General features: G+C 32.9%; 2 protein-coding genes across 3 annotated transcripts in view; one reads left to right on the top strand and one right to left on the bottom strand.

Moving 5' to 3' along the window:
• The window catches only part of LOC100748755 (ATP-binding cassette sub-family A member 5), a 33703-nt gene extending 15211 nt beyond the window's left edge, over positions 1–18492 (top strand). Inside the window, exons 4-26 of one of the 2 annotated variants that reach the window (XM_003486419.4) lie at positions 3544–3665; positions 9240–9413; positions 9498–9679; positions 9767–9971; positions 10067–10142; positions 10289–10442; positions 10595–10781; positions 10856–10999; positions 11085–11235; positions 11319–11392; positions 11472–11924; positions 12011–12360; positions 12440–12846; positions 12919–13179; positions 13259–13526; positions 13664–13838; positions 13925–14261; positions 14423–14697; positions 14778–14924; positions 15000–15379; positions 15471–15678; positions 15764–16103; positions 16174–18492. In XM_003486419.4, coding sequence (XP_003486467.1) covers positions 3573–3665; positions 9240–9413; positions 9498–9679; positions 9767–9971; positions 10067–10142; positions 10289–10442; positions 10595–10781; positions 10856–10999; positions 11085–11235; positions 11319–11392; positions 11472–11924; positions 12011–12360; positions 12440–12846; positions 12919–13179; positions 13259–13526; positions 13664–13838; positions 13925–14261; positions 14423–14697; positions 14778–14924; positions 15000–15379; positions 15471–15678; positions 15764–16103; positions 16174–16277 — 5145 coding nt within the window. In that variant the 5' untranslated portion in view covers positions 3544–3572 and the 3' untranslated portion in view covers positions 16278–18492. Of the gene's footprint in view, positions 1–3543; positions 3666–9239; positions 9414–9497; positions 9680–9766; positions 9972–10066; positions 10143–10288; positions 10443–10594; positions 10782–10855; positions 11000–11084; positions 11236–11318; positions 11393–11459; positions 11925–12010; positions 12361–12439; positions 12847–12918; positions 13180–13258; positions 13527–13663; positions 13839–13924; positions 14262–14422; positions 14698–14777; positions 14925–14999; positions 15380–15470; positions 15679–15763; positions 16104–16173 lie in introns of both variants that reach the window. The other variant, XM_012380889.3, reaches the window with a different exon arrangement.
• Positions 6215–7987, bottom strand: LOC100748873 (tubulin polyglutamylase complex subunit 2). The gene is made up of 2 exons (XM_003486420.4): positions 7744–7987; positions 6215–7065 (listed from the first exon to the last, which is right to left on the bottom strand). The coding sequence occupies exons 1-2, from the start codon at positions 7985–7987 to the stop codon at positions 6461–6463; spliced, it is 849 nt and encodes a 282-aa protein (XP_003486468.1). The 3' UTR covers positions 6215–6460.
• Positions 18493–21498: the final 3006 nt, after the last annotated feature.

The following is a 21498-nucleotide window of genomic DNA, read 5'->3' as shown; positions in this document are numbered from 1 at the left end:
AAATAATTCAGTTTCGTTCGATAATAACGATAAGGTTCGTAAAAGTTACAAAGTATCAATAATATCTTGCATTTTAATAACTAGAATAGAATTTCCATTATGATGTTTGATAGGTAAAACACGCCTTTACTTAAATTCTATTTCTTTAGTCGTGTCCATAAGAACATACATTTGCATAAAAATTTGATGATTCGCTGGTCTCGATTTATTCCGCTTGGATCTCGATTTATAACAATAAGCCCGCGTTTGAAGATTTAAAAAGTTGCTACTTATCTTTCCATGAAGAAGTTTCCCGACTGCAATAAAGAAGAGTTCTTTGATACGGCCGGAAGTTCGATTTGCACGTAGAATGAAGTCAGTGTTACGCAACAGCCGCGTTGTGATGCGATGATAGAGAAAAGAATGCATGAAGAATTTCTTATCGGCTGTTTGCATCGTTGATTATCGTTGCGCATTAATTATAATTGTATCACATGTGATCTTGCAAATTGCCATCTTTTTCTCGTTACTTTATGTACAACATGGTGGCGTTATTCGTGTATGATTTTTCTAGTCAGATGGCAAAACTTAATATCTACGTAGCTATTTTAAAGTTTGTTTATCTGGTAGAAATCGTGATATTTTTAATACTAAAATATCAGTTATTTTTCGGTAAAAATTGCCACTGAAAAGGATAATTTAATACTATTCCCAAAACACGCAGTGATATTTGTATCTTTATAAAAATCAATCCACTGAATGTTTAATAGCGAAAATAATTTTTATTAATTCGTTTTTTCCAATTCTATGAAGCTGGTTTGTCCAAACTTTTGGTCGTCACTATTCATCGATTCCCAGATTTAATTCATTTTTTCGATTTAATTCATAACTTTCTCTGCCCAAAAAGCGATAGTAAATAGATTGTGAAAAATATTCTCGGCCACCCACGTAGTCAATCTTCGCGTGGGGGAAATTGTACCACAAAAGTGTAGACAGTAATGCTTTAAAAAGAGTAATTCAAAAAGACGTTCAATTAAATTACATTATATTTACAATTTAATAAATTTGCTCCACCCACAAAAAAATCCTGATACTTATGTGTCCTTTATTCTATACTATTAAATTAGCTCTAATATTATTGATCTCTTTTCTTATGATATTTCCATATATATATATACACGCCAACAATAAAATATTGAAATGTCATTATATTAAATATTAAACACTGAAAGTATGTACTTAATAATTCATAGTCTCGTAATTTGGAATTAAAGTCAGTATTGAAATTGAACTTCTTAATAAAGAAAGGCTTAATATACGTAATAGACTATATGTTGCAGAATGACATTATAAAATAAGATAAATGTATTGTATAAATATAATAGAGGCAAAGGCTTATCAACTAATTCTTTGGTATACCTTACTACCAGCGTATATCTATTGATTAATAGCAAAATTAAATCGTTTATAATTCGTGCAACAAGCCTTAAATTATGATTTTGAAAATTGGGTGAATTTTTTTTATGGGATTGATGTCTAAACTTACATCTTCTAAATGCCTATTGTCCAATTTTCATTAACATCTTATAATGCATAAAAGAAATATGATATAACGGCATTCTAATATAAATGAATTTTCTATTATAAGATAGAATATAATACATACTTATAATACATTTATATATAAAGGTATAATACTCAAACATATTCTTCGATATACTTGGCCTTTACGCCTATGATTCCTGCATCGAAGACGTAATAGCATATCTGCAAGATTACCAATTGCGTACGAATATTTTATCATCCATTATCAAATGCACGGACGAAGCACCGACGATGATCATCAAATAAATCACGCGTTTAAATTCACGACTTTCATCAGAGATAGATTTCCAAGATTCATATTCCATGTCCATATCTTCTATTTCCGATCCCACATATGTACCTAGTTATTCCAGTTGCACCTTTTACTTCCGGTTCTTCCTACATATTCTTATCGACTAACGAACCATATTTTCTTTTTTTTTTCATAGGTCAATAATATGTATAGGAACTATGACGAAGACCTTGACATATTCGGTGGCATATTGCTCGCTCTTACACGCGCGAACGCTTAAATAGTGCAAACGACGAATTATCGACCACATCGCGGCTGTATCTGTGTAACTTACGTGTACGTGGCACAGGCAGACGACTTTCCAACAAAGAGCTCCAACGTCGAAGTGAAAACTCTCGTCACGGCCGGGGGCCAATCATCGGCCAAACCGCCACTGCTGGATGTTAATCAATAAGAATCTTTCCCGCGGTTGGTTCGCCCGATACCGCGGAACTATAATTTCCTAATCTTTTTTGAATCACGATTCTCTTTTCTAATAGCCAAATATTTTATGATGTCTCTTTTGACACGACTAATGATCATAGTGATGTAAATCAAGATTTTGAATAGTTGGATTTAATCACTATGAAACTATCATCCCCGTTAATTTAAATTATTGCTTTCATTCTCTGCTGCGATATGTTTTCATGACTTGAAAAAATGCAATAAATTTGTTATGATAACAGATGGAGGAAATTATACATTAATAAATTGGAAGAATTTGCAGCAGTAAGACGGCAAATCGCAACGTTTAAATTGTGTTTATTAAAAAAACAAGGAAAGGTATAGGTTTCATATTCAGAAGTTTTATATACAACAGTTCTATTCTGTTATTCTTAAGCAGGTATAATACGTTGCGTTACGTTCCTTGAGTTATCAAAGATTAGAACTACATCATTAATAAAATATGGTAATATAGTTGTATTCAGATAAATTCTAAAAACCTTCAGCTAAAAATAAGCATAGCGACTCCTCGGAAAATATCCCGGTCCAGTTAATGGCTGGAACCTATCACGCGTTTTAAACAAATATTTTGTTTATCTGCGCTATCTCGACCGGTTGTTATTGATTCCATTTTATTGATTCTAGTAGCTAATAGATAATATATGTAAATTCATATTTTTAGAAATATTGATAAAAAAAGTGAAATTCATGTGAGAAGTGTCTTATATTCTAAATATTGTAATAAGTATTTCGTGTATTTCAAATTATTTATTTTTATCTATTTCCATGTGTCTGTACTTGGTATAAACGCATAAAGATCCACGATCTAGTAATTAGGGACATTGGTAACGTTGTAATAGGGCACGGAAAGACGATTGTGTTCTGATAGGATTTGTTCGAATTAGGGAGAGCATGGAAGGTTTAAAGACGTTTGATTGGATCAGGGAATCGGATGAATTGATTTATGATTAAAGAGGTCGTTAATAAGGAATGGTCAATGGAATGGAAGTTATAATAGAATAGAAAAAATCTATGAAAAGTAGCATGTTTTAGAGGTTTGAATAAAATCGTAGGATTTAGGTAGAGACATGAGCGTTGGCAGGATCGTAATGTAGTACTACAAATATCGTTAAGACAAACTAAAGCACGCTTGAACCAAGCTGTCGTGTTAATTAGTTTAAACAGGAGGCCCATGTGTTCTTCTCTTTCAAATCCGATTCATTTGTTTCTCGTTTCTGTTGCAGAAATCAGAAAGACAAGTACATCTCGCAGAATGGACATGTGCGGGGTCTACTTGTCTCAGCTGCGAGCGATGCTCGTGAGGAATATCCTGTTGAAGAAGCGCGAGAAGCGGAAGACTACGGCGGTACGTTAATTATAAAGCAATTAACGCTTAAAAAATTGATTTAACAAGGTTTAACATCCTTTATGATGAGCGATCCTTGAAACTGAACAAAATATGTACTCTTACATAGTGGGTCATGAAAATATTTGATCGCTTGATAAGATTTTTTAAATATATTATGTATACTACACAAAAGATCTTGTATAGTGTATGAATCATGATCACATTGGTAATATTTGAAACAAATATTATTAAATATTATTTATTATAAACTAGCCATTGATACTATACAACTTAAAAGATCTTTTCATATGACCAACAGTTTATAAGTAATTCAAGTAGTGGAGTTAGATGACTTACTCTGTATATTTCCACATTGGTTTGAAATTCTATCATTGTAATCATGATATCATGATCATGTAATCGTGATGTCTCCTTACTCTGCTAATGAAATTGAAAAATCTTGTGTAACGCACATATTATACTCATAAAAATACTAATGCAAATACTTTCATGAATTACTGTATATTTGCTAGAGGATTTGATTGTTTTATTTATCGAATTCTTTATAGAACTTTCATTAAGATCGCTGTGGAATCAATCTTATCAAAATTTATATACATAATATAATTTTCTCTATAGGGTTAATTGTATCATAATTTATAATACGTGATTTACCAATTTAAATAGTTTATAATATGTGAATTACCAATAGCGAATATTCAGTGAAATATCTCAGGATAGAAACGACAAAACCGCAAATCATTCATTGAAATTGCTATTTTTATGTAATTAAATATCGTTGCGCAGCTGTTTGACCTCATTTTAAAGTTTCTGTGGAACCCTTCAAGTTTGCATTGAACGTGTCGGCATACATTGCGTTAACGAGAAACTATGCGCTAATATTTCACTGATTGTCGATGGACGGGCAACCTGACTCAAACAATCATGCAAAAGGAATACATGATCGCGGTTTCATAGGATTTTTATGTGACCGTCTTAACTGTTTTATGGCACAAGGCGTCTTAATCGAATAGTGGCTCGCGTTGGGAGGCCAGGGCTAAGTATAGATACAAATACTTATTTTATGTATAAATCGATTTTCTCTACCTCTAACGAGCTATATTTAGGTTCGCCTTTCCTCTCTTGTCTTCGATCTGCCCTTTATCTTAACAAGTCAACGCAGAAGTTTTGACGAACAGCGTAATACACGACCATACCCGAAAGAAGACATTCTATTAATACGGAACTCGAAGAAGAAGAGATCAAATATCACGATAATTAAATAAAATGAAACTTATTAAGAATTTCAGCGTCAACCCTTTAATACAGACCACCTGAACCGTTTATGAAACTTCATACGTGCATTTCTTCTAAGCAAAATTCTAATTTTCTTCAAGAAACCTTCAAACGTTTCAATTAAAAATGAACTGTATAATATAGTAGAAACTTCCATAAATGCCACAGAATTTTTTCAGATTGTTCGAAAGCCTAGAACAGATAAAAAGAGCTTGGCGTGAACAGTTTTCTCAACAGATTGCCCAAAATATGAAAATATGCTTGTTATGTACGGAGAACTAACGTAGAAATCAACATAACATTTGTAGACTGGACATAAATTCGAATTGGTAATTTCAACATTTGAAATGATCATTTATTTGCCGACCAAAATATTTTTGGAAACAATACCTGGGGGAGCTAGTTAAAAAAACGAAGATTTATACGTGAACGGATCGGCGGATTCGATGAATAGCATTGCTAGGGGATAAATCGAATATGCGATAGAAGAAGAACCGGAAGACGGAGAGAGAAAGAAGGAAAAGAGAGGAAATGTTGGATGCCAGTAAAGCTGCAATCCGAATTCACTGGCCACAATCGAGAGAAAGATGCGCGGATAGTTTCCATGGACGGCGACGAAGTGACCGCGTCCCGTGGACGTCCACGTTTGCCAACGGGGGAGGGCGTATTGCCAATTCGTTTCATTCGGTGTTTTTGTGTTAGCTTTGTGTCAACTAAGCCAAGGGTCGCCGTGGACGCCTACAAAATAGACGAAAAGGAGAAAAGTATACAATTTTCTGTCTTTATTGATATCTTTTTCTTAATCTTCCTCCATTGCTTTTGAACAATAGATCAGAACAAAGCGCAGTGCCCACTTCATTTCATTGACTCACGTGACTAAGGATAGCGCTAAAATATTGAAGCATCGCATGATCTCAAGTTCTCAAAATAAACCTACTCATCCGAATGGTTTCGTCGTTTGCCTGGCCAATTTCAACAGAAAGGGAAAGGAGTATATTATTTCTACTGATTGCTTTATGCGGTGGAATAAGTTTTTTTGAGAATGTAAATGGTGGTTAGATGAAGAGGATATTGTTTGGAGAAAGGAAATATGGTATTATGATGTTAGGGGTTAGAGAGAATTTATTGCTACGAAAACTGTGGGTGGTAGAGATATTGGATTATAGGAGAATTTTGGAGAGTTTCGTTGCACCTTACCAGCGGATTCTTTGAGAGAGAAAGATAATTACTACTCGAATCGTACTATGGGTAAAATACATTAAACATTGAAATTCAATAGAGTTGTATTAGTCTTCTACTGCCAATATTTATTTCTTTATATAATTATATAGCAGGCTTCTATTCTATCATAGCAATACAAATATGATTATGTAAGGTTTCATCCGCAAAGTACAACAAGATCTTTCATTAGAACAGATTCCACTAAACTTGAATATCAATTTTATCTACTTGGGAACTCCATTTTGCTGTAGAGATTCCAATAACTACTACCAGATAACACCAAAAGATCATACAAATTACTTTTTCTTGGAGCTCTTCTGCTTTCCTTCCTTCCCTTTAAAAATTGCTGGATCGATAACATTTATGGGCCCGTTATTCCATATGGTAGTAGAGATGGTCTCCGTGGGCTCAACAGCGGAAGGAAGTAGATGAGGACCAATGAGAAAGTAGACTTGCTCGACCCATGGAGGCAGAGACAAACCAGACACGCAACACTGCCACAATGGCAAACCCAAATGGACCAGCATCATACGGAAATACACGGTGAAATTATTTGCCAAATGATACCATCTATTAGTATCTTCTCGATGCAACCAGATTGTTGGTGATTCTTCCTCATGTTTCATGCGGTATAATAAATAAACTTTGGCCATTCCGCTCTCTGGGAAGCATCTTGCGATTTCAAACATCTTGCAACCATGGTCATTTCCTTGCAAATTAATTGAATTTGGATTTTCAAGATCAGTTATGCTATTGGAAGTAACTTCATTATCTGGCTTATGAGCGTCGGTGTCGAGTTCTTGCTTGGTGGAATCTGTTTGATGATCTTTGGGATTGTTTGCGTAGCGCTTTAGAGAGGAAAGCGTGCCAATTTCCATACGTCCTACAGGAAATTCTTCACCTGTGTAAAAAAGGTGTATCGTGAGAATAATTTGAGAATAATAATTAATAACCATGTAGTTGTTCTCATTCAATGTGGGATCTCTAATTTAATTGCATTTTTTATGTATACGATCTATTATAATATCTGAAAATATCCATAGATATGAATATGTAAATACAATATTAAATAACTGCTTTCGATTGTATGACTTCGGTAATGAAAGTAATTAACATCTGTAGCCCTTTAAACTGCCTATCAATTATTTCAACCATGAATTATTAATCATTATGTATTTGATATTCATTTTGAATAATAGGGCTGCATATTTTTAATCTACCCAGAATTAATAGCTACTTTTATTCTTTTAAAACAATCGAAATCTTTATTTTTAGCAAGAAAACAAAAACAATTTTCTGGAAAGAAAAGCGAAAAAAGGATAATTTTCGTTGAAACAACACAGAATTATATAAGGATAATTGTTTTGAGGAGAAATGGAGTAAATAGAAGATAAGATCCGAGAAACCATAGCTACACAGCAAGAAACTATAGATGCAAGAATATATATATATATTAAAACAGTGGAAATGACAATGTCAAATAACCACTAGTAATGTACGGGATCAGAAGGAATAGTTGCGAATGAAAGTCACTAAAGAGCATCATGAAAATGCGTGGACAATTTTAGGAGGGCCTTACCTGCTATCTCGAGGTTCCACTGAAGCAGGAAACCGTCGATTGCAGCGTAGAAGTTTCTAACGTTCTCCGGCAGCGTAACACAATGACGTTGCTCCCAGTTGGTAATGGCCATAGTCTCACATCCGTTTCTACGGTCGACTCGTACATTTTTTACGTATGGGAAACTCTCGAGAATCTTCACTACACCCAACGTGAGATTCTCGTAAAAGGAATCCTCCGTTACGATATCAACGAAGAACGACATCTAATTATGTATATGTATTTTTTAATTTGTCCACCAAGAAATTCCAAGCGATGAAAAATAATTTTGAAGGAATATTATCCAATTGGATTAGGTTGATATTTAATAATCTAGAGTACCGTGTTTCTTTAAATAATGGAAATTTTTAATTTCGATAAAGTTTAGGATATATCTAAAATTATGTAAAATAAATTTACGAATGTTTAAAAAAGGTACGAGTTAAATTTCACTAAAATCGATTATCTTTTATCAGAAAGAAGAAATTTCCGAAATTTCCAATTTTAAAATTTTTAAACCAAAAATATTTCCAATAAAATGATAATTAATTATTTATGTAAGAATTATCAAACGTGCCTACAATAAAGGCAATTTCAACTTTAAAAAATCCGAAAATTAGAACCAATCCAATTGTTCTAGAATAACTTTTCCAGTCTATTTTACTTCATTGCCATGCGCCGTTATTTCTTGTTTTCTTATTAAATTAATTGTTTGGCGAACAAAAATTTGTGATATAGAAAGAAAATCGTAAATTGTTTATGAATGGCCGTAAAACTGTAAATCCAGAATAATCGTGCTGATGAATCGAACTAGCCTGGTCCGTTGTTGATCGTCATGGTGACGGAATACGAAAGCGAATCAGCATATCCACTTTTCCCTTATTCAAACGGACCGACAAGGGGTTGTATCGAACGCTTGCGCAGGTTTACGTTGCACGACAGGTGTAGGAGAAGAGGGTGCAGGTAGAATAATTATTATGCACGCACGGGGGAGGTACTTTCCAGAAGCTATCGTGTATACTACCTTCGCAACCCTATTCAATCGAAATCGTCGTGTACGATTTTTAACGTATGCATTATTAACCATAGGCGAGAGGAAACAGCTGCTGATGGTGACCGAGGGTCAGTTAAAAAGTTATCGATGTCTAGTATTAAAAATGTTTGTCTATTTGTTTCATATTATTTTCTAAAAACTCATATTATTTCTTTTCCTTCTTTTTTCGTGTAGCTAATTGCTCTCCTTTGCAGTCCTTCTAGTCCCTTTTACATTAGACAACTCATCATCATAAATCATTTGATACAGTTTGCCTGAACACGTTTCTGAAATATCATAAAATTCAATTTCTCATAAAATTTGTTCTTTCAGATAAATAAATTTTTAGTCTGATATGATTTCTGTATTATTATAAAAGCAGATAATGAAGCAAAGTGTAAAAATCTTGATATGGTTTTTAATGATTTTTTTGTATTATTTACAGGAGATTTTCCTCCCCCTTTGCACCCTAGGTGTATTGATAGTGGTAAAAGTTTTGCCACCAAATCCAAACTATCCCGCAATGACGACGCAGAGGCAGGAGGGTGGTATATTCGAGACGTTCAATGGCTACAGGAACAACACAATAGCCGTTGTTCCAAACTCAACAGAAACTTTGGTACATGTTCCCGTCATTAAGACATTATAATCTGCCATACACTACAAACATGTAACCGTCTTTACGATATTATCCTTGTTTCAGACTTTTTTAAATTCGATGAATGCCCTGTGGGCATCAATGTGGGATTATCCTGGCAAACTTCCCTTAAATTTCATGGTGTTCGATACAAAGGATGATCTGCAAGCAGCGTATTGGAGAGACCCATATAGCGTACCTTTAGCAGTAATCTTCGAGGATTCTCAACCCATATCTCAGCGTCTCTCGTAATATTTAAAAACACTTAATAGAAGTAATCAGCTAAAAAAGCAAAAATCGAAGACGTTTAACCGTTATGTCGCAATTTGTACTAGGTACGAGATAAGAACTAATCCATCATATACGAATCCACCTTCGCCAACTGAATTGTATTCCGCGCCAGTTACTTGCCGAAAGGATACGAGCCATTGGCTGGGAGGTGTATTGTCGATGGAGACTGGTGGATCATGTCCTGCGAATAACTATTTGCACTCAGGTTTCCTAGCATTACAAATGATAATGGATATCACAAAGATAAGAGTATGTTTTGTGCTGCTTATGTTAATAATCTTGTAATATAATAATGAAAATTTTATTATATACATCTATTGATTCTGTATATTGACAATTTGTAGCTAGACACAGGGAATACAGATGTAACTGTACCGGATGTTAAGCTAGAAATGTTCCCTAAAGAAGCTTTCACCGCAAGTAAAAATATAGAATATTTAATTATGGGTGATCCCTAATTAGTATATTAAATTCTTGTCTATAAGAACAAGACATATGATTTAGGATTTAAATTAATAATTAATGTGTCTTTTATGGGTACATTTCTAAGGATATTTTTTATTTAGACTGGATGCTGGCCTTGAGAGTTGTTATACCTCTTTTTATGGTCCTCTCTCTTTCACAATTCGTCACTTATCTTCTGATCCTAATAGTCGGCGAAAAGGAGAAAAAGATCAAGGAAGGAATGAAGATAATGGGCCTAAAGGATTCGATTTTCTGGTAGGTAAATCTTATTTGAAAATCAACGAGTAGATTGTGCTTCACTTCAAATATTAACATATACTAAATGATGTATGAATTATGTCGCACAAAAAAGATATATTAGAAGAACAAAATTCAGATTTCGAAAAATGAAAAAATTTTCATTACAGGTTATCATGGTTCATTATCTACAGCGTTTTTGTCTTATTACTCTCTGCCGTCGCAGTAATACTACTTTTCACACTACAAATGTTTCAACACACACACTTTTTACCGATATTCCTTTTAGTAGTGCTCTACAGTTTTTCCATAATCATGTTCGCTTTTATGATAACACCTTTCTTCGACACGTCACGAGTAAGTATTTCATTGATGCTATTCTACTCTTAGTGCGTTCTTTATTAAATTATTTATAACTATTTTCTTATCAGACTGCCGGTGTACTAGGCAATTTTGCAGTCACGATAATGAGCTTAATGTATTTTATCCAAGTCTTTGTGAATGACTCTAGTTCAGTTCCGTTTTGGTTAGTCTCTCTTCTTAGTCCAACAGGCGTTGCTTTGGCTATGGATAAGGTTTGTATTACAGTGTACAATAATATACTAGAACAATGAAGAATGGGCAATTCTATAAATAAAAACGATGTGTATCTTTTCCTAGGCTCTTGTATTAGATCTACAAGGAGAAGGAGTTAACTTTGACAATCTTTGGTCAGGTCCTGGTATACCATTTGGAGGAAGTCTTATTATGATGACTTTAGACATAATTCTCTATGCTTGCTTAGCTTATTATTTTGACTGCGTCATTCCAAGTACGCTTCATAAAATATGTGTTATCATACTCATTATATTATTGATAAATAGTGAATAATCAAATATTATATATTTAATTTAGGTGAATACGGGACGAAGAGAACTCCTTGGTTTTGCTTCACGCCTGAGTTTTGGTGTCAAAGAAAAGCTCCACGGGTGAGTATCATTAACAATAATTTAAAGTGTTGAATATGAAAGAAAATAGAAAAATATATATTCACAGTCGTATTTGCAGGTACCATCATCGAATGGTGAATCAAATTCTTTTATTCCTGGTGAAGAGACTAATCGTGACGTTGAACCTGTGGTGCGTGAGATGAAGGGTCGTGAAGCTATTAGAATAGTCGATCTTTACAAGTCCTACCAAAAATGTCGTAAGCCAGAAATTAAAGCCGTAAATGGCATCAATTTAACGATTTACGAGGGACAAATCACAGCGATACTTGGACACAACGGAGCTGGAAAAACAAGTCTCTTCAATATTTTAACTGGCCTGACCGCACCTACTGCTGGCACTGCCTTGATATTTGGTTATGACGTTCGAGATTCCAATGATATGCAGATGATTAGAAGCATGACTGGCGTTTGTCCACAACATGATATCCTTTTTGATCTTCTCACACCTCGCGAACACCTAGAATTTTTCGCTGCTGTACGTGGTATCCCAAAATCGATGATTGAACATGAGGTAATGTAATGTATAGTGAACAAGTCGCATAAAATTTTTTACATACATTTTAAATAAAAAGGATTGTCGTGTATGATTACTTTTAGGTGAAAAAAACTTTAAAAGACATCGATTTAACTGAAAAAGCAAATACTTTTGCGAAATACTTGAGTGGAGGACAAAAAAGGAAATTGTCTGTAGGTATCGCCATTATCGGTGATCCGAAGATTATTATCCTGGATGAACCTACAGCTGGGGTTGATCCCTACTCCAGGAGACAGATGTGGTCTTTCTTACAATCTAGACGTCATGGAAAAGTGATTCTATTGACTACTCATTTTATGGATGAGGCGGATATATTAGCAGATAGGAAAGCAGTTATTAGTAAAGGAAAGCTGAGATGCTGTGGCAGTTCTTTGTTCTTAAAAAATAAATTTGGTATTGGATATCACTTAACGTACGTTGGTTATTTCTTAAATAACGAAAAGCAGAGATAAAGCATGTTTAATAAAAACATATTTGTGAATGTATAACAGGTTAGTACTTGAAGGAAATGCAAGAGAACACGCCATTACCAGATTAGTAACGTGTCATGTCTCAAAAGCGGAAAAAGCAAGACGTCATGGGCGTGAACTGAGCTTTATTTTACCTCATAATTCAGTAGAAAACTTCGCACCACTTTTCTCAGCTATAGAACACGAAATTAAAACCCGATCGAGTAGATTAGGTATTAGCAGCTATGGAGTATCAATGACTACTTTAGAAGAAGTATTTCTGCATTTAGAAAAGGATGAAGGCCCTGAATACACAATGGATAATTTATCAAAAAAGATGGTGCGCAATCGTGCATTAAGCAGATCTTTATCGTTGCAATCTAAGAGTACTTCTTATCAGAGTTTGCAGAATGAAGGTGTCACTGTTCAGAATGATGGTCAAGCAAAAGGTACATTCAATTCAATATTTGAAAACTGTTATAAAGTTCATAATTTATAAATTTTATTGTATTTTACTATAGAGGCAGGAGATTTGCCGGATGGCGTCCATAGTGATAGAAATCCTCCTGTTCTTGGCCTTGGACTAGACCCCATAAAAGTTCGGCCTAATTTCCTCCAAACCTTGTACGCTATGCTTCGCCTAAGGATACTTAGACTCATCAGGAACATTCAGTTATTGTACTTCACTATCTTCGCGCCTCTTCTTCTAGTAGTCGTTGGCCTCCATTTAAATAGCATTGAAACAGTTGAAATCAAAATGCAATCTCTTACATTGAATACTGGTATGTTTTAAAATAATTACATTTTTATGAATTTAGAAAATTTAGTGTCTACTTTAGTCTACTGTTTTTTCTTTTACAGATACTTATGGAAATGAGACTAAACTTTTGTACGCGAATAATACCGACCATGATATCACAAATTTAATCGATGGAATAAATCAAGATGTGAAGTACATTGAAGAGTATTACGGGAATTTTGCAAATTTGTTAAAAATCGCACCGCATATGTCTGCTTTCAATATCAATGAATATAGTCTGTCCAGGATCAATTTGACTGTAGCATATAATGATACCATGCAACATTCCCTACCAATTTTAATAAACTTGTTATCAAACACTTATTACAGGTACAGTCAATAATTTATTAATAATTTAAATTTAATTAAATAAAATAAAATTAATTATTAATAATTTAATTTAATTAAAAATTAAATTGTAGATTTAAATAACCACGTATAAAATTCATTTATTTTATTCCAATTAGATTACTCTCAAATGAAAACAATTTAAAACCGATTGAAGTTAAGACACATCCTTTCCAACAAACTTCTCAGCCACAGGGATTCAATATTGGCACAGCGAGTACCGCACTGTTTATTGGAATGAATTTTGTATTGTTGCCAATAACTTTAGTTGTGGACGTGGTCTATGATCGTGAAGTAAGTCTTGTTTTTATTAATGACATTTTTTAAATAAATGCTTGCTATTTAAAAGCAATACTCCTTATGGTATCCGTTATTTTCAGATAAAAGCGAAGAATCAGCTTCGTGTGAATGGTCTGTCATTTTCGATGTACTTTCTGACGTACTTTATTGTACTTGTCGGCCTGATGTTTTTCATCTGTTTATCTATTCTTGGCATCATATTTCTCTTTGACGTGCCTTCGCTTCAAGAAGTACCAGCGCTCATCACCCTAGCCGGTCTTTTCATGCTTTATTGCCCATCATCCATTCTATTCTCTACGTGTTTGAGTTACATCTTTGACAAGATGGATTCCGCTCAAAGCATTTTGCCCAATATTGCAACTTTCATTGGACTTATACCGTTTATACTAGTCACGATTCTTGACATGCTGGGTCTTAGTAAGTTATACATTCAATTTAACACTTCAGAAATTAAATTGTTTAGATATCGCTCCCAATTTTTATTAAGACTTTTATGTATAAATGAATATGAAAATAATGAAATACATTTGTTTAAATATTACAATTTATTACCACGGATTAATTAAAAATCTTCTTAGGTGGAACAGCAGCGTTTGTTTTACACGTAATTTTTTCTCTACTGAACACATTGTACGTACCATATGCTGCAGTGTATTATGTAGAAAGAGTACATCTAATGTGCTCTATCAATGCTGCTTGCCATCATCTGACTATGTCTGATTATTTAACCACGGAGATCATTCTAATGGCCTTTGGCGTGCTTCTGCATTGTCCGGTGTGGTTCTTCGTGCTTTTACTGTTGGACATTAAAAAGAGTGGTGGCAATGTTAGTGATGTATTAAAGTATTTCCTGGTTAGTGTATAATTGATATAATGGGTTGAAAATTGAAATATAAAACTGTTCCATTAAAAAATATTTCTTGTCATTTCTAGCGTAATGGCGGTTCAATTGGTGAAGAAATAATGGAGAACTCTGATATTGGAGAACATGAAGATGCAGACGTTAAAGCAGAAAAACAAAAAGTTTTTAATCTCATTACTTCATCTGCCGTTCAAGAACCACCTGTAGTTCTAGTACAGGTATTATTTTATTATATATTATTTTCATTATTATAATGTATTCATATTATACAACTAAAGTTAAATATTTATTAGAACTTGAGAAAGGAGTACCGACAGCAGGATACAGGTTCATGTAGTTGCTGTTCAAAACAAGATGAAGAAGCTAGCCAAATACAACGAAAAGTTGCTGTAAGGAATCTTTCGTTAGCGGTTGAGCCAGGAGAAGTGTTCGGTTTGCTGGGCCACAATGGTGCTGGAAAAACGACGACAATGAAGATTATCATAGCTGAAGAAGCGGCCACTCGAGGCAGAGTACAGATCGGTGGTCATAATATTAATTCAAGTATGACAGAAGCTTTCAAACAAATGGGATACTGTCCCCAACATGATGCTCAATGGAAGAATATTACCGTTAGGGAACATTTAGAATCTTATGCCGCGATTCGTGGTGTACCATGGAGTGATATTGGCAGGTAATTAATTCGACCCATTCGAATATCTGTACAATTCTTAAATAGATATTTAGTAAAAAATTACAAACAAGAACAAAGTTCCATATTATAGAATCGTAGATTTATACCTCACCGGTTTGCAAATTCATGAGCACGCCGATAAACAAGCTCATGAGTGTTCGGGTGGAACTAGAAGGAAACTTAGTTTTGCCATGGCAATGATCGGAGGTCCAAAAGTTGTTCTAATGGACGAACCTAGTGCAGGAATGGATCCTAGGTCAAAGAGGTTTTTATGGGATACAATCCTTGCTAGTTTCCAGGTTTGTTCCTCTACTGAAACTTGTCATTTTCTATAACACACGATTGTTGAAGGTTATTTCATTATTGATAAATTTTTTTTAATAGGGTGGTAGAGGAGCAATTCTTACCACTCATTCAATGGAGGAAGCTGATGCTCTTTGTTCTAGAGTGGGTATAATGGTAAAAGGAGAGTTAAGATGTATTGGTTCTACTCAACATCTGAAGAATTTATATGGTGCAGGCTATACCCTCGAAATGAAACTTTTAGGCGGTGATTGTACACCAACGACACCGTCCGGTGATAGGATTACGATTCTGAAAGAATTTGTTTCCAGTCTTTTTCCAGATGCAACTCTCGAAGAAAGCTTTGCCGACAGATTAGTTTTTGCTGTTCCCCAACATGCAGTTACCTCGCTGGCCGAGTGTTTTACGCAGTTGGAGAAAGGTAAACATTGAATAAACGATTCAATTATCATACATTACGTAATTAAATTAATTGAAACTTTTATTATTAGCCAAGCTCGAGCTGGATATCGAAGAGTATAGCTTCAGCCAAACCACTTTGGAGCAAGTTTTCCTTAAATTTTCCCACTATGACGAATCTAACTCGGGAGAATGATGACTCATACAAATGAGTGTATTTATTCCCATGTGTTGTATAGTGAAATACTCATGGAACTGCTCAAGTTGTGCAAAAAGTGTAAAAAATGTTATTCTTATTGGAAGAAGTGATTTGTTCTTTAGTGTTCCCACATACTATTGAAAATCACAATGACAGAGACAATTTCTGCATTCTAAAATATCAAGAGTATTCTAATAATTACATAAAAGGACCTTATATTATCTTTGGATGTGCTGACTTTGAAGATTACCATATAAACCATATTTTGATCTTCAACGATTCTGTGAATGAAAGAAAACGTATTTTTACGGTATACATCGATCGACCTAATTGCTAAAAAAAAGAATTACATATTTTTTTTGTGCCGATGTATCGTATTGTTACGTTCGTCAGAATTAAACAGTGACTTCCTGGAGGTAATGTCGTGAGATAAATGGACATATGTGTAAAATTCATTGAGCTGTAAATAGTGGGAAACTGTGGACGATTTATTCGGTTGTCAGCAAAAAAACAGTACTAATACTATTTAAACAGTAATATTCATAATTTTGAAATTATATTGTAATATAGTCTATTATTCAATTCCTACGAATATTACGAATAGGTCTCACAATTAATATTGCTGTGGAATTGGAACGTTATTATCATCATTATAAATATAATATTAAATATTGACAGGGAAGAGAACAAGGATCCAAGGATCAATATTAAATTCTTTTTAAATGGAGTGAATTCAATGAATTACCTATCTACATTGATAAACGTAGGAAGAAAACACCTGTATATTCATTTTAGTGATATTTATGATTGCTCGCAATTATTTCGGGCACTGTTAAAAGGAATGGCACCGTTGTTCAGAAAGGGTGCTATTATAGCGGAAAAAGCTACGTAATATACAATCGGGCGATTTAATTTGAGCGTATAAAGTAGTGTGTAGTACGTATTTATAAATACTTCTCCAGCTCGTTTATGGTCTTTACTGAAGCCTTTTGAATAACGAGAAAAAGAGATGATAGGTTGTTAATCTTGCCTCGGTAGAATGTGACGATAATAATTTAATATGAAACTTCTGTGGCAGAAGCAATCGAAATATAATGGAACAACTTGAATTCAGTAAAGTACATTATAGGAAATTTTTAATAGTCCATGAATGATTTAACAATTTCTGTTAAAAAAATTTCATTATTATAAAATTATTTATAAATATCTCTTTATATAATTTTCTATTCCGCGTTATAATTTAATTATTTATTTCCCAATGATTTTAGTTTTTCAAAAAATACTTTATTTTGCTGCAAATGCAAATATTGAGTAAATGAGATAGTCTGAACAAAACGAGTTGATACTGAGAAAAGAGCAAAACCTAAAAAACAAGAATTTTGTATTGCATTATGTAAAGCTACATTAAATTTAACTCTTGTTAGAAGTGAATTTCATAAGTAGAACTAAAAAGGGCTAGATATCTTGTTTTATATGATCAGTTTTCAAGCATAACCAAGAGAGCCTGGTATGTGTCAAGAGTAATTCATTTGAAAGGTAAAAAAGAAAAGCTTAAAAAAAAATTAGTTGAAATGTTATGAAAAAAATATGTGCTCTCAAGATGTCCCATCAGAGAACAAATTTTTTTAGATATCTATGTGCGTACACTCGATCTTCCGTGATTAAAAAAAACTTTAAAATATTGAACGGAAGGAATAGTAAGAATACTGTTTGGAGGACTGAATGAAATATTTTGTAGATTATAGTGCATAGGTAGACAAAAAATAAAAATTTCATTGTGTAAGGGGGTATTGATTTTTGTAAATAAAATTCAGTGTAAGAAGGATTCTTACATCTATAGGAAATGTAAAATGAAGAGGAAACGTGCGTTGGGCGTACGCGCATTTATAAAGGGATTGTGTACGCACAATTCTTGTTCTAGCTAATACTACATCAATATACAATTTAGTCAATTATGGAATTAACTTGAATGAAAGGAAAAACTGCAGATAATTTTATGAACATTATATATATATATATATAAATATATAAATACATGTATATTTATATATTTATATAAAACATGATATATACATATATGTATGCCGTTTTTTAACACCGATTATGTTTTAAGCATATCACGATTACGAGATACGGGAATATTATAAAACATTCCTAAACACAAGTACTGTTGCTACATTATGAAATAGAACATAACTTGCATTCACGCTAAGCGATTTTTATTTCTTTTTGTCTGTAGCCATATCTACATTATATCTTCTCTGCTCATATTAATCGCCACTTTTTGGCTTTTCCTGTTACGACTCGTTCATATTTGTCGAGCTTTTCACATCGATCGATATATATGTATATATACATATAATAAATTATATATATATATATATTAATGATATATATTTATATTTATGTAATTAAAGAGTTTGCAATGAGAATGTGACCATTGATCCTTAGATTATCTCAAATTTTATTAGACTAATTCGCGAATTATTCGATTTAATCATAAATAAAACATAAAAGTACTTCTAATTTAAAATAAAAAGACTTCAAATTTCTCTATAAGAAAATTTTATTGTTACAAATAGGTGATATTATTATTAAAACTAGATTTCGAAGTTTCTTTCAAATATAGAAATCAATTATTATCAATTATTATCAAGAATTAAATCAAAGAATTAATATAAAAGTGTAGAATTCATAATTTGCTTTTAGTGCAAACACTTAAATTCATTTATAAGATATTGATATTATAATAATATCTTATATCATTAAATTAATTTGAAGTTCTTCTTGAACTTTACTCGTCCCGAGTAACTTTTATCGTTGCCATTTAAAGATTTCTCGTCTTTACATTAATTTGCAGCATAGCTAATGAAATGTATATAGAGAGACATCGCAAACAATCACAAGCATAGTCGAACTTGATGCTTGTAAATCAAACATAAAATCGATCGTCATTGGTTACATATGATTTTTTAGAGATAATATATACATATATTCGCATCGAGACATTACACGTAGGCCATTGTTCGGCCGACTTTCGTTTCAACGAAAGAGTGGAAACAAAAGAAGGAAAAATTCTTGCACACACATACATACAGTGGCGTGCAGAAGCTTCCGGCCAGATAGATCTTTCACTTTATATCTCAAAAGCGGTATTTTAAAAAATTTTAAGTAATATTATACAATTATATAACAGTGTTTGTGTATTATTTAAAATATTATTTAACATATATATTACAATATTATTTCAAATTCATCTAGACATCACCTTTCGAATATAATGTTAGAAATTTTCTTTTTCCGGCTGAAATCTTTTGCACACCAATGTATTTACATACACAACCATACATGCATGCACGCACTCATGCACTCACGCGCGCGACCGGTCATCGGATAAGGATTTCGCGCTTTTTAATAGATGCACTCACACACAAGACATTAAGAGAGAAAGAGACTCATATATAGGTACAATTATTAAAGAAAAAAAATAATGCTATTATCACGAGTAAAAGAAAAAAAAAGAGAAGAAAACTACACGTCGAATACACCCTGTCGATGAACGGTTGACTTTGCGAAACTACAATATTTGTTGTGTAAAGTAAATGTAATCGATTGGTTAAATGGAAGCTTTTTCACAAATAAAAAGATGATCAGTTAAACATTTACAAAGTGTCCTTCTTCAAGCGTTTCATGTTTTTTAAAACTATAAACAAAACAGATATAAAGAAAAAAAAAGAAGAAAATACAAGAAGGTCCGAAAAATACACACGAAATATTCTTGAGAAGATTCTTGCTTCTCAAAATCGATCCATACTGTTGTTTAGTATATAATTTTAGAGTAACTTATAGCAATGTACATTCGATCTAATTAATAGTGTTTGTTATGTACTAATTAGCAGAATAATAGGATAAGTACTATTTCCATTGAATAAATCTTTATTTTTCGTAGAGCGTACGTTAGGGCGTACTGCGAACGTTAATAACGAAAATATCGCGGATGTTTCGATTATCCATAAATTCTGTATAAACTGATACGACTGCTTGTTTCGGAGCATAAATGTTTGGATAAGTAGAATTGTAACGATTACACGAAGTTTAAGCTTCTGATTTTTCTATTCTTTTTTTTCATTTTTGTCTCTCCCCATTCGGCAGTGGCATATCTTTTTTCTTCCTAAAAAAATTTCATGTTTATACCTAATAAATTTCATGTATTTATTACTATCTTGTGAAACTATTAGAAATTATTTGCTTATAAACCAGAGATTTTTTATACAAACGATTTAATTATAGTAACATATCGAAAGACACTAGAAATTTTGGGGAGAAAAATGAAATAAGTATTGTACTAACATGAACAATTCGACAAACAACTGGTGCCGTTTATTGTAACATTGTTCATTTTTACAAAAAAAATTTGTTAAACGGGAGGTAAATTTATATAATCTTTTTATACAATTTAAAAAACGGTAGCTTTCTATTAAATTAATTATTGGCTCTGATTCTATTTAAGGTTTTATGTATAAACTAATTATATCTTACGTTTCACAGGGAAGACTAGCTGAAGAAGATTTTTTGATTATTACCATAGATAGCACGAATTCTATTATGAAATAATTAATACGAAATGTATTTGTCCTCCATTCATATTTACATTACAAGTTTTTACATACATATATACACGTATACGTAGGTACACGTACATAACTATATGCTTTTTGTCGGACAGAAAACTTGCATATAATAAAAAGTGTTCGTCATATATTTCATGAAGTGCAAAGTGTATCAAAGAATTTCCGATTACCCTTTAACAATAGCGAGTCTCTTTTAATAAGGTATTTAGATGATTTGTTTACTAATGATTGCCGACGATAACGATAATAATTAACTCTGTAAAAGGACGTTAGGTCCCTCGCTTCGGATAAATAAATTTACAATATTGAATTTATTGTATTATTGTTATATTGCAATAAATATATGTATACAAGACGGTTTACAAAATTGCAAACAAAATGTTATTTATAACTAGCTCGTTTTTTTCATCGGGTATCATATTTTAATAAAATGTTCGTTTATGCGAATCTAAAGTAATATTGTAAGGATTAAATTCAATCTTTCATAAAACTTTAATTCAATATGCTACGTTTCTCGACATTTCCAAAGTTGAAAAATTTCTGCCTGAACTATTGCATGTGCAATAATCTTGACAAATATTGCAGCT

This window comes from Bombus impatiens, unplaced genomic scaffold (genome assembly GCF_000188095.3).
Source record: "Bombus impatiens unplaced genomic scaffold, BIMP_2.2 scf_0114, whole genome shotgun sequence".
Classification (NCBI taxonomy): domain Eukaryota; kingdom Metazoa; phylum Arthropoda; class Insecta; order Hymenoptera; family Apidae; genus Bombus; species Bombus impatiens.
Note: the sequence above shows the minus strand (reverse complement) of the source record. Positions and strands in the feature narration are given on the sequence as shown.